The sequence below is a fragment of the Apodemus sylvaticus genome, chromosome 8, assembly GCF_947179515.1.
Source record: "Apodemus sylvaticus chromosome 8, mApoSyl1.1, whole genome shotgun sequence".
Taxonomy (NCBI): domain Eukaryota; kingdom Metazoa; phylum Chordata; class Mammalia; order Rodentia; family Muridae; genus Apodemus; species Apodemus sylvaticus.
In genome coordinates, this window is record NC_067479.1 from 54249084 (window position 1) to 54263103 (window position 14020).

The window sequence follows — 14020 nt, forward strand, 5'->3', positions numbered from 1 at the left end:
AACTTGTAGTTGTAAATGGTGATCTAAACTGTAACTCTTCCAACTTAGAAAGAAATCACATTGTCTATAGAAGATGTGTGGCCCATTATCAAGTTGTGATCTGTGCTTCCAGTGGTAGTTAAGAAGACTCTGCCTGTACTGTTCAACTGGAAAACCATGGCTAAGCTGACTTATAATTTATCATAATAGTTTTACTCATTTTTTGGCAATTTCACATCATGTCCCCCAAGCCCTCTCACTTTTCCAGTCCTGCCTGCTTTTTGACTCCTCTCCCCACAAAAGAAGAAAAAGAAGAAAAAACAAAGAAGCCCAATTTGTGTTACCACACACTCACTGGAGCATGGTCAAATCCCAGTGGATCTCATGTTAAAGAAAAGAGTCCTTCCCTAGCCATAGTCCCATCTGAAGCAATCAATTCTTGTTGAGGTATTTTAATTCAGCAACATGGCTGCTCTGACAAGATCACGTCCAAAGATATGATCCAGCTAGAATCTGTTAGTACACATCTTTGGTTCCTCTGGCTGGAATGCAGACACTCATTTAGTACACACCTTTGATTCCACTCAGTGACATCTAATTGAGGGGCAAAGTGACAAATCAGAGAAAGATTTGACAGAATGAGTCAGAGACAGGATATGCCCAGCTCTCTCGAGAACAGACAGGAAAGAGAGGCTATTTAAAGGGCAGAGAGAGAAAGAGAATAGTTTAGTTCAGTTTGGAGCAGTTCATTTCAGTGCAGTTTAGTTGAGTGCAGTTGTGCTCAGTTCAGCTCAGACCGTACAGTTTGTGAAGTTCAGAGACAATCTTTCCAAGTAGAATGTCGTCTTATTTTTCATAAGACTATGGCCCCAAATATGAAAAAGTTCAAATATTTCTGTCATGATATTACTAGATATCTGAAAATTAGGAATGATCTCCTTATAACTGGATTTTAAATATTTTAAATATTATAATTATAATCAAACAATTATACTATGATTATGACAGTGCAAAAGGGAAAAATCCAAGCCTCTGGTGCATTGTATGAAATGACTTAAAAGAAGCTTGCTAGAATTCTAGTAGAGGTTTCCTATCCACAAAGTACAAAAAAATTTCTCTGAACCAGTTGTTAAAAATTTCTGCTGGATTCGAGTGATGGCTCAGTGATTAAGATGCTTACTGCAGATACACTTTAACTTTTTTTTAGAAGGCTAATGACTCATGCTGTAGTATTATTTTAAAAGTTTTTTTAAGGTGTTATTTTACTGAAATCATTTTTTTTTCCGTTTCAGGACATGTGAACTTATATATTTGACACAACCCAGCAGTGCGTAAGTAGCATGTAATTTTTCACTAAAATTTGTTTTTCTGGACTAATCTCAAACATATTATTTACTTTGGTGATAAAACATACTACTTTATAAGCTAAAGTGGCAAACTCCTGTTTGGATTGTTTATCTTCCAAAAATGTGTGCCTTACTTATATAGCAACAGAGAACCAATTAACTGGAGTTCAGTGTCTCTGTCACTTTTCTGAGGAAAATGCAGTTCATTCATTTAAGTTTTTATTGATGATCTATCATGGATTTCGTCAACAAGGTTCTGCATACTTTTGTAAAAGAACAAAGAAAATCTCAATTAGGGGTTTGGAGAGTGGCCTAGGCCCAGGCTTGATTTCCAACACCCCACATGGTGGCTCACAACTGCTTGTATTTCCAGTTCTGTGGGGTGGGATGTGAGGATCTCTTCAGGCCCCTATAGGCACTAGGCACACAAATAGTGCACAAATACACATACAGGCAAAATACTCATGCTCACTAAAGAATTTCGTTACAAATCCTAGATTATCTTGAAAATTTGTACTGCAGCCTGGAACAGTATGTCAGTGTTCTTCTCTGTAAATATCTCAATAATCCTGTGCCCTATCAAAGCACTGGCATTGAGGTGATTGACAGAAATGCAAACCGTGCATATATTGATAGAAATCTGCCAGTTCTAATGAATGATCATTCTATGGAAAAATTATCAAGGCAAACTGTTAAGTTGACAAAATCTGAGCCACCTAATCTTTTTTGTTTACATTGTTCATTTTAATTAGAAAAACAGAGCAAACAAGTATAAAGGTAATTAGAAACAAATTAGTGTACCTTGGGCTATATAGTTTTAGATTAGAATAAATATTTTGGTAGGCACACCTATTGGACTGGATAAATTGAGTTCAGGGGCAGATTGTGCATTTAAAGAGGTTTGCATTCTATTATGTATTTATTTAGCTCTAGTCTATAATTAAAAACAAAGCAAACTACACAAAAGTAAAGCTGGAACACTTTGTCAGTGTCTAATTTCTTTTATTGCTTTGCATTTGTTTACCAGGTTATCTACTGAAATAAATTCTATGTTGGTGCTAAAAATTTCTTGGATCACTTTTTTACTAGCTAAAGGTAAATGAATGTTATTAAATGCTGTGTCAAAAATGACTAAATTGTTCATTTGGAATAGTACAAAATATTCAGTTAATAAATCCTTCTACTGTATTCTCTGCATGGCTTATTAACTAAAGCATTTTTATAATTATGATAATATGACATCATTAGAAATGCTTAATTTCCTCTTTTCCTCCTGATTTCTTTCTCATTCTACCTTTTCTCCTCCATTTTCTCTGCACTTTATTTCTTTTCTTTTCTTTTTTTTTTTAGCAGTGCTGTGCTGGGGATAAAAGTCAGGGTCTAGTGAATTTTAAATTTTAAAAATTTATCTAAATTTACAAAAGTAAAGTAATAAGAAATGCACATAATATATGTAAAGTTTGGCCATTTACATGGAGTTTCTTAGGAAGTATTTTAAGATAGAATCTTTACTTTTCTTTTTTGACTTTGTATTTTGATAATGCTAATGCAATGAAAGGAAAAAGTAGAGTAGTTAAATGCTAGTACCTATTCCAAATTCAGGGTGAATTCTTATGTTTTTTTCTTCTGACTTGGAGAAAGTAGAAATTGATGGGAGACAAGTAAAATGGAAATAAGCCATGCGGACTAGTCAGTAAATAAGAGATTCCAGTATGCTGTGCTGATGGAAAACAACCTGGATCCCATCACAGCCCCATTAGGGAAGAGGGAGTTCTTCTACACAAATACTAGCCTCTTAGCAGCTGAGATCAGCTGAGATTTGGTATGTTTAGAATGGTATGACCTTAGACAAGGAAGAGGAAACTCTACAACACTGTACACCAATCTACTTTGAAAAACAATGATAATAATCACTCTTGGCACATCCTCCTCCCTCTCTTCCCACTTTCTGACTACTGCATTCTATTGTCTTCATTTCATTTTTGAAGACTATAATGAATAACATTTATTCATCTGTAATTACAGCTACTACATGCCTTTACTCTCAGGTGTGTATGTAAGTACATTCTGTGCCCATCATAACTACTTTATTAGCTTCTCTAAGTTTTTTATTTTGATTATTTCTTAGCTAGCTGGATTGTGTCATCAAGGATTTAATATTATCTTGTTCATTTATTTACTTACTGTCTGTGTGAGTATGTGCGTGTGTGTGTGTGTGTGTGTGTGTGTGTGTCTATGTCTGCATGTGTGTATGAGTGTGTGTGTGTGTGTGTGTGTACGGCGCCATGCCTCAGGCTTGGTGGAAAGCACTTTTGCCTGCTGAGCCATCTCTCCAAGCTGTGGAATTTTAAAAACTAGGCCTTTTCATGTCATATTCCCTGTGCTTGCCATGTTAATGGCAAATGTCCACAGTTTTTATACCTGAAAGACAACGTGACTATGTGTCCTGTTCTTGAGTCATTTGTCCCTTAAGAAAATATCTAGTAGTGTTGAATTTTGGGAAATCTGAGGCACACTTATTTTCCTGCTGACATTTAGTTGTTGAATACTTGATGAGTTCTTTTTTAAACTTGAGATTTAAGTCTGGAGAGATGGCACAGTAGATAAAGCCATCTCTAGTTGGCTAGTTAAAAGTAGCTCAAGTTAAAACTTTCACCAGAGCCCTGCTTTCAGTCCCCATGACAGCTCACAGTCTGTAACTCCAGTCCAGGGCACCAGTTACCCATCTCTGGCCTCCATGAGCACAGACAAACATGCAGGAAAATGCTCATATGCAGAAAATAAGACTAAATGATGTTTAATATCTTTACTAGGATAGCTATTGATATGTTTCATACTGCATTTATTTATCTTGGAACAATTTTTTTAAAACAAACTAGGCATTCTGCTTTTCATTTCTGAGACATCTTAATAATGTATTTTAAGACATTATTTTATTCAGTATGTTTTCTTTGAACATTATATCAGGTTGTTTTGTTCTTCATGTTTTTTCCTCTCATTTTAATTATTTTAAATATTTTTCTTTTCTCTTTTTTCTTTTTCTTTTTTTGCAATACTGGGAATTGAACTCAAGACTCCATGAGATATTCTGCCACTGAGCTACAACCCAGCTTTTGTATTACACATGGGTTCTATTCAACCTGTCTTTTGTCTGTTTTGAAAACTAATTTTGTTATCCTAGTTCTGTCTTAGTTTGTCTGACACTTTGTTTTTATATAAATTGAGATCAGTGAGCTCCTTTGTTGGACATTGCAGGCATTGGGAGTTCACTGTAATGCAGGAGCGCTGGCTTTGTTTGTTTATAAGATATTCTTTTCCTGTTTGGTTCTCTGCTTTTCTTCCCCTTTTGTGATTTTACTTTTTCTTTGAGTATGCTTTTCTCCTTCATCTTACTGGTTTTCTCTGAGATAGTTTGAGAGACCCTTCCTTCCTTCATTTTGCTTGTAACATGTAGTTAGTTTGTATTCCCCTTAGAATTACAGTGTGCTGTAAACAGGTATCTATACTGCCTTACAGAAGGTAAGGGAGTGACTAGAGAATTCATCTGAAATGCCATGAGCCTTTGCAGTTCTGATAAATTTTATACTTTCCTCTTTTCCCAGTCAGCATAGTACACTGGGATCTCTGGAGCCAGCACAACAGTTTTCTTTGTTTCTTTGTTTCTTTGTTTCTTTGTTTCTTTGTTTCTTTCTTTCTTTCTTTCTTTCTTTCTTTCTTTCTTTTTTTTTTTTTTTTTTTTACTTTCTGTAGCAATGACTTCTCCCTCCAAGTCAGAAGAGGAAAAGGATGAGCATTCTGCTACAGTGTTACAGATTTGGTGCTGCCTCTGCTAATGTGCCTTCCTTTCAGAATGTGGTTTACCAGGGGAGAGGCTGTCTCCCCTGCCTTTGCTTTTCTTACTTGGAAACACCTGATAGCGATCTCCATCCCTGTTTCTTCACTTGCATTAGCTTTTAGTTAACATAAAAATTAATGAGTTTATAGTGACCTTTTCATACCATTCATTTTTACTTTGCTGCCTACACGCCTGTGATATTTCTTTACTGAATTCATTGCAAACATTCTTTTGTACCATACCATATAGATTTAAAAGTCAACCGGATGCAGGGCTGTCCATTTTTTACATATTTAGGAATTTCAATATTCATTGTCATTATTACTAGCTTAGCAGATACCCAGAAGAGAGAAAATGAATCAAGTCAAACTTTTCCTTTATTTTAAAATTTATTTTTTTATCTTCTATGTATATGAGTGTTTTGGTCGCGTATATGTATCTATATGTATGCCTGGTACCTGTGGAAGCCAGAGAGAGCATTAGTTTTCCTGATATGGGAATTAAAGACACTTGGTGTTGGGAGCCTAACCTGGATCAGTTGCAAGAACATCAAGTGCTATTAACACAAGCAGTCTCTCTGCCCTACACTTCTTTCTTAAAGAAAAAATAGGGCCGTAAGAAAATATGCACTTATATTTTCATAATTTACATTTCTATATGAGTACCTATTATGCATTTACTTTTACAAGCCTTGTAGTTGCATGTCTATATAGTATAAACTGTTAGAGTATTCTGAGTTTGTTTTTTCCTGATGGTTTTGGCTAGTGTAATATTTTATAGGGGATTAAATTGAGCATATGAGATATTTTATAATTATTTTGAATAAAAGGCTAGCATGCATTGTGCTTCAGCATGGTTTCTAGAAAATATGAGTTCTGCAAGTCATACCAAAATAGGAAGTAAATTTTACAAAAAAAACCCAATGTCAGATGATTTTAATAAGAATTAATTATTGGGGGCTGGAGAGATGGCTCAGCAGTTAAGAGCACTGACTGTTCTTTCAGAGTTCTGAGTTGAATTCTTAACAAACTCATGGTGGTTTACAACCATCTCAAATGGGATCTGATCCCCTCTTCCGGTGTTTCTGAAGAGAACAAATAATGTACTCATATACATAAAATAAATAAATCTTTTTTTAAAAGAATAATTATTATAATCCTTAATCTTAAAATTCAGAGGGTAGATTAGTACTACCTAATTTTTAGCTTCATTTATGTTTTAAATCTCAGTTTTATTTTATTTTTTTTGTAAAAATAAAAAAGTAAAGTCTTTTTCATGGCTGTAGCGATTTGCAAATGAAGGAACATATGAATATATTGCTATTCACATTTTTATCTAATTTAAAGGTACCAATCTCCTAACTTTCCTTTAAAATGGGAATCTTGAGGCCAGTGAGATGGCTTTGGGACCCACGTAGTAAAGGAAGAGCACCAGCAACTGCAGGTTGTCCTCTGATTGCCACGTGTGCATTGTGTACATGCACACATGCATGCATGTGCTCACAAGCATATGCACATATGTGTGTGCACACACGTTACTAAATAAATAATAGAATAATACAATTAAAAATTTTAAAATGTGCATCTTTTTCATTTTTAGGAGAAGTATTACAGATGGAAGACGATCTGGTAATCTCATTTCAGTTAATGTTGTGTGTAGTTGACTATTTTATTAAGTTCTCGCCTCCTGCACTACTCAGAGAACCATACAGTAAGTTTTGTAAACAACACAGTGCTCCTCTCCTTTTCCTTCAGCGGTTGGTTATGTACTGATGGTCTGTAGGTCTGTAGGTCCTAAAGCTGAAAGGACGATGAGGCTCTAGTCAGGAGCGTATGGACGCCGCCTCTGCCCTCAGCTCTGCTTCACTGAGGCAGTATCTCATAACATGAACTCACTGAGAGAAGAGCTTGTTTTAGCTCTCCGTTTGGGAGGTCCTGTGAAGACTCAATGCCCCAGTGTAGGGGAATGCCAGGGTGGGAAGGTGAGAGTGGGGGGCTGGGGGGTGGGGGAGCACCCTGATGAAGCGGGGGGGGGGGGGGGGGGGGGGGGGGGAGGGATGGGGGTTTCCGAAGGGAAGATCTGGAAAGGGGAAAACATTTGAAATGTAAACAAAGAAAATATCCAATAAAAGAAAAAAAAGTAACTTGCTGATATAGTTAGATAACATTAAGCAAAGATAAGTGTAAATAAGTCTATTTCTTGGACTAGAAATGTTTCTTTTGTCACCACAGGAATAGGACCTTGAATCACTTTTATACTCTGGAAAATATTAACTTAGCTAAGGACAAGCTGATTCCTAGCTACTGGAATGATAAAAGTGCTAATAGTACTAAACTAGATACAGAGCGAGACATCCAGTCCAAACTGTTGTTGAAGAGGCTGAAGTGTCCAAGCCTAATTCATCTCTATGAGCAATGACAGACAACATAATCTGAAAATTTTTGAGAATGTATCCAACATATGTTGGTTCTAGGATATGCAGCCTTCCTGCTTCACTTTTACAGTCTTGTATCCCTCCCTTCTTCAGCAAGGGTCCTTGAGGCCCCCCTCCCAGGAAGGACTAGAGAGTTTTGTAGGTATATCCATTGGGCCTGGGCTTCACAGCCCTGCATTTTTGATTGGGTGTGATTTTATTAATGGTCTCCATATGTGATAGAAATTTCCTTGATAAGGAGTGAAGACTATCTGTGGTATAAAGACAAATGTTTATAGACTGTTATTAGGAATTATACTGGTCTAATAAAGTGGGGGTTGTAGGTTCTCTCAAATATCTGTAATATCACTAGCCCTTAGGTAGTTGGCTAGGTTTCAAGTACCAGGCATGGTTTCCTTATTGTTGAGTGAGTCTTAAGTCCAATTAGACAGCTGGGTCATAATGGTAAATATGTTTTAACTTTTGGGTATTCTCCACACTGATTTCTAGAGTGACTAGACTGTATTTATTCACCTGTAATCTCTTTAATAGCTGTCTACTCAGTTGGTCAGTAACATTCAAAATAAACAGATTAATTAAGAAAATCACAATTTGTCATATTATGTTTATCTTTTATTTATTTTTGTAAAGATCAAACTTTAGAATTTTATTTTTGTTGATATTATTTGTGTGTGAGGGGGTCTCTGTAGTGTGGCAGAGTGCAAGTAGAGGTCAGAGGGCAACTTTAGAGTCAGTTCTCTGTTTTTATGCTTGTATGGGTCACAGATCAAACTCGGCATCAGGCATGGGTGGCAATGGCCTTTATTTATGCATCCCTCTTGCTATATACTTAAGACTTTATACTAGATTTTTTTTTTAAATATGCACTGGCGTTTTGCCAGCATGTATGCTTGCCTGGTGCCTATAGAGGGCAGAAGAGGGCATCCTATCCCCTGGAACTGTACAGATAATTATGGATTCTGGGAATTGATCCTGGGTATTCTGAGGATCAAAGAGCAGCCAGTATTCATAACCACGGAGCCATTTCTCCAGCCCCCTACACCACAAGTGGGAGAATTATGTGTGGGCCTGTGTGCAAAAATTGAAGGACAGATTCCAGGACTCAGTTCTTCCCTCCACTGAGTGGCATCCAGGGACTGAACTAGGTTGTCAACCTTGATAACAACTGTCTTTGCCACTGAGCAATCTCCGCAGCCTAAGAAATATTTTTGATCATATATACTGAGTAAAATACACTTATAAGTAACTTACAAATATTTTTTGTCAGACTTTCTCTGGATTTATGAGATACAGCTTTTTGGGGGATGAGATTTATAGTAAAAGAAAACTATGAGTTGCAAAAACTCCTAGCAGCATCTGAATCACAACAGATAGATATTCAAGGACAGGCAGTCTGTGGCTCAGTGATAGAGCATTTGTGTAGAATGAATAAAGACCCTGGGTTTGATTGCCAGCACTACAAAACAAAGGGTGTCCCAATAGGCATGAATTGATAAGTTAAAATTGTTATCATAGAGTAAACTATAATAAGCACAGTAGAATTCTACTGGGATTATTTCAGACATCTTAGTTATACTTACAGTATGTTATTATTTTATAATTAATTTTAAGTATTTTGGAAATAGGGCCTCATGTGGCCTAGGCTGGCTTTGACATCACTGTGTAGACAATGGTGGTGCTAAACTTTGATTCTTCATCTAGCTCCCAATGCTGGGATTCCAGGTCTGTCCCAGCACTGCAGGAATGTGTGGTGCTGGGAATTGAACCCAGGGTTCTGTGCTTTTCTGGGCAAGAACTCCAGCAGCTCACTTACACCCACAGCCCAGTTTCATTAATGTGCAATGTGGGATACACAATTGTTTTATCCAATTTACTGTTTTTACAGAAACAGCTGTAATCCCCATTAATGGTTCACCTCGAACACCCAGAAGAGGACAGAACAGGAGTGCTCGGTTAGCAAAACAACTAGAAAATGATACAAGAATTATCGAAGTTCTCTGTAAAGAACACGAGTGTAATATAGATGAGGTAATTTCTCTTACATATTATTTAAAACGGCTGAAGTAGATACATATGTGAGGTTTACCTGACAATATATACTTTATGTTGTGAGCAAAAAAAAATTTTTAAGTAGGACTACTTCTATTATATAGGAACAAAACAAAATTCTTGGAAAAAATTAGTTTCATACTTTCTTACTTTGTTTTTAAAGAGAATAGCTCCCTTCTAGACTCACTGAATATATATTGCGAAAATGATAGTTTTCAAATGTATTATTCTTCTAGTCTGTTGAATTTACTGATATCCTTAGTGTTTTCAAACACCCTGCCAAGGAACCTCAGTGTCTTACTTCCATAAAGCTAAAGTGATCTAACATCCATTTTCTGTTTAGTATTTTATGATTCTCTTTCCAAATACTGTATCAGATATTAATAACTATTGGGGAAAACTTAAGCACATATAGTAATAATTTTCTTCAAGAATCTAGGATTTGGGGAGCTGTAGAGATGGCTCAGTAATTAAGAGCACTGACTGTTCTTCGGAAGGTCCTGAGTTCAAATCCCAGCACCCACATGGTGGCTCACAACCATCTGTAATGGGATCTGACACCCTCTTCTGGTGTCTGAGAACAGCTACAGTGTACTTATGTATCATAAATAGATAATCTTTTTTTAAAAGAAGAATCTAGGATTTGGGATTGAAAGGATTTTTATGAATAATGTACCCTGCTTCCTTAAAATAATGAGTAAGCATGTTTCCAGAGACTGGCTGCTTGCCGCTCAGGGATCTCTGAGGCGCTTAGGACATGGCGTACAGGCTCTTTGTTCATTCTGTGCATTCTTTCTCTCACAGTTTATTTTTTGAAATTTTATCTATAATTCATCATCAGATGTGTGTGAAGTGTTACATCTTGGAATTCTGACAACTCTGGGAAGGAGTAAGAATCCGTTTCCAAAACCTGATTAAAGAAGTATTAGAATCATTACCTAGCTGTCTATGCTTTACCACTGTAGTTCTTACCAAATTTATGAATATCTGTGTCTGTATAAATATATTAAATTTAGATATACACCTTTTTAAGTAGGACTACTTGTTCACTTCCCCACTTTCTAGGGTCACAAGTTACCCATGCAAATAAACCAACAAATGTTGAAGTAGTTCTGTCTCCATCCTGTTGTTGTCATAAGGGAACAAATAGGAGTGAATACATTTTCTATTTCCCTGGATTTTTTGTAATTAATTAAAAATAACTTTTATTTTGCATATTCAAATAAATCAATTTCTCACCTTAAGGAATCTATTCTTAGAATTTATAATCCTTACATATTTATTATTCAAGTATAGCTAATGAAAACTAGTATTTTAATTGTCACTTGATAACATTTATGGATAGAAAACTAGTGGCTAATTTTACTAATTGTTTAACTACTAAATATCTTAGGTAAGTGTGAACAAATTAGAGAACAAAAATCATAAGTGCTTCCTAGACTTAATTCCTGTGTTAATTGTTAGAAAAAAGAAGTTTGGAAAAGGAAGTTCGATTAAGAAAAGCAATTCGTTAAAAATTCTATAGCACTTTGCACTTGTAGAGCAACCAATAATCTAAATATGTTTTATAAGTGTCATTATAAAATGTTGGTTTCAATGGCTCCTCACGCCATTAATCCCATTTCATTAACACTTTTCCACATAAACTCTGTTTTATAAAATCATTATTAAAAAAATAAATAATTAAGTCAGTTATAAATGAATATTAGTTTGAATGTAATGTAAGTGGCAGTTAACAAACACTTAGTGTGAATAGTTACTAGGACTAGATTTTATTTTGTTTTAAATTGTAATATATCATTATATTACTGGATAATTTTAGATTTATATCTTAAGATGTTGTATTTTTCAGGTGAAAAATGTTTACTTCAAAAATTTTATCCCTTTTATAAATTCACTTGGAATTGTATCATCTAATGGACTTCCAGAGGTAATTTGAAAGGAAATTTGAGACTTTGGGGGATGGGATAATTGTTTACATTTCTTAAAATCAATTTACTTTATGTCACTTGTTTATTTCTCAAAGGAAACTAAGCTGAGTAGAACTGTAAAGATAAGTTTTCTATGGTAACAGGTTTCAAAGTCATAGTCAAATGTATAAGTTAACATAATTTGTCAGAAGGCATAGAACTAGAAAGCTGAACAGCTGATTCTTTTACCTGGATTGGTAATTTAATTTAGGAGTTTATTTAATGTTTGTTGTGCATTTAGTGTGTGCAAGTGCTGGATCAAGTGGTACAGAGATAAGCTTTTACTCACTGTCCTTAAAAGTGCTAGTGGGAGGGAGGGAGGGGAAGGGCATATGTGAGATGGGGTGTGGGGGAAGGGGTGATGGGGAAGTGGGATATCATGTGAGATGTAAAATAATGGAATGATTAATTTTAAAAAATAGTGCTATTGGGAGAGGCAGACGTTTACATTACATTGGAGGCCATCCTTTGTGCTCTCGAGTCCTCCCTTTCCCCCCAACAAAGCAAAATCTCAGTGAAATGAAGAGTTTATTCTCTGAAAAGATAAGCCAAATTGATAGACCTTGAGCCAAATGGACCAGAAGAAAGACCCAACTTAATAAATTTAGGTGTTGAAAAGGAAAAAAACACCAGTGAAAATCAGGATCATTAAAGCACCTTTGAAAATCCATATTCAGGTAAAATGGAAAATCTAGGAAAAAATGTATAAATTTCAGGATATACATGGCATAAATCTTAAAGCAAGAGTATATAAACAGATGTGTTACAGTGATCCTGAGAAGGTCATGAGTCTCTCCACTAGAAAAGCGCAGGTCCAGGTGCATTCGCTGCTGACTTCACCAGCGCTCCTCACAGTTCCATGACGCAGGATAGGAAGGAATGCCACAAGATACCGAACAAGATGACAATACAGAACTGCTTCAGGTGGTCCTGGGGAAACTACATGCAGAAGAAGGAAATTAGATCCTAGTTCTCATCCTATGAAGGTCAAATACCTGTATCAAAGTTCTTAATGTATAAACAGAAACTGACACTTCTACCCAAAAACATAGGTAGAATACTTTAGGGTAGATACATAATTTTATGAGAAAAATGAAAAATTACAATTACTCAGCCATTGGATGAAACTAAAAGGCTCTGCATGAAACTATTGAATGAAATTGAATGAAGAAACGGCCTATTGGGTGAGAAGAATTCTTTGGAAGCTATCAATCTTTGAATATCTAATAAATAAATTTATCACATATATATGTATATAATATATACATATATATATGTATATATATGTATATATATCATATGTATATAATGGGAATATAATTAGTCTAGACTTGATGGAACCAATAATGAATTTCTGAAAAAACTAAAAATAGGACTGCTAAATGACCTACCTGTATCTTCTGGGTACATGTCCCAAAGACTTTATGACAGCATACTATAAAGATCCTTGTATAGCAATGCTTATTGCTGCTCTAGCTATAATAGATAATTTATAGAATCAGTCTAGATGTTTATGAGGTAAAATGATAAAGAAAATATATTTATGCACAATGGAGCTTTTTTTTTAAGCCTTTGGAGAATGAAGGCATTTATGCTGTTTATGGGAAAATGTGTATACCTTGAGATCATAACATTAAGTAAAATAATAACTATAAACTCAGAAATGTGCAGATTATAGCATATTAGTGATTAATGCTGAGTTACCAATAATACAACAGTGTCACATTAAAGAAAGAAAGAAAAGTACTTCATGGAGTTGTTTAACCAAGGGGGAGTTTAGATTGAATTCTCTACTTCACACTCACTGTGTCTTCTGTAGTTTGTAGTGCATCTGAATCCTGCCTGCCTAAGGCTGTCCTTGTATGTGTCTGTATGTTTCAATGTCTGTGATTGCGTATGTCTGTTGTTTGAACTGTATGTGTTTGTGTGTTCTTCCTCAATGAAGAGCTTTATTCTGTTTGTTGAACAGCATAGAACACATCACATGGGGGAAGAAATTAACAAAGACCTTTTTGTCTTTTTTTTTTTTTTTATCTACCAGTGTCCATAAAGGGCTGCTTTGAAATTTTGTTACAGATTTTAGGAAGTTTTTTTCAGCTTCTGCATTTGCAGCTTTCAGTAAATGAAACACTATGGGTTATCTAGGTTAGAGGCATGGAAGTGCATGGAGCTTAAAATTGCAGCTATGCATTTGCTTAGGTTGTAAAAAATTGATTAGGTAGAAAATTCAAGGTAGATAAGGTTGGTTATTGGTTATGTTGTTGTCTTAAAGGTAGGGTAAGCAAACAGTTTGATACACAGTATCTTAATCTCAGTTTATTATTAACTTTGGCTGTGAGGTACAACAAAAGTTCTTGTCTCTTAGAATATAACAGATATTTTCAAAATATTGCATCACCTCACAGAA

The 14020-nt window shown here is 35.4% G+C and overlaps 1 protein-coding gene across 2 annotated transcripts in view; it reads left to right on the forward strand.

Annotated features, from left to right (window-relative positions):
- Positions 1 to 14020, forward strand: part of Rb1 (RB transcriptional corepressor 1) — a 134002-nt gene that overhangs the window by 33248 nt on the left and 86734 nt on the right. For both annotated transcript variants that reach the window (XM_052190961.1, XM_052190960.1), the window contains exons 5-9: positions 1272 to 1310; positions 2353 to 2420; positions 6760 to 6870; positions 9480 to 9622; positions 11496 to 11573. In XM_052190961.1, the coding sequence (XP_052046921.1) occupies positions 1272 to 1310; positions 2353 to 2420; positions 6760 to 6870; positions 9480 to 9622; positions 11496 to 11573 (439 nt within the window). The remainder of the gene's footprint in view (positions 1 to 1271; positions 1311 to 2352; positions 2421 to 6759; positions 6871 to 9479; positions 9623 to 11495; positions 11574 to 14020) is intronic.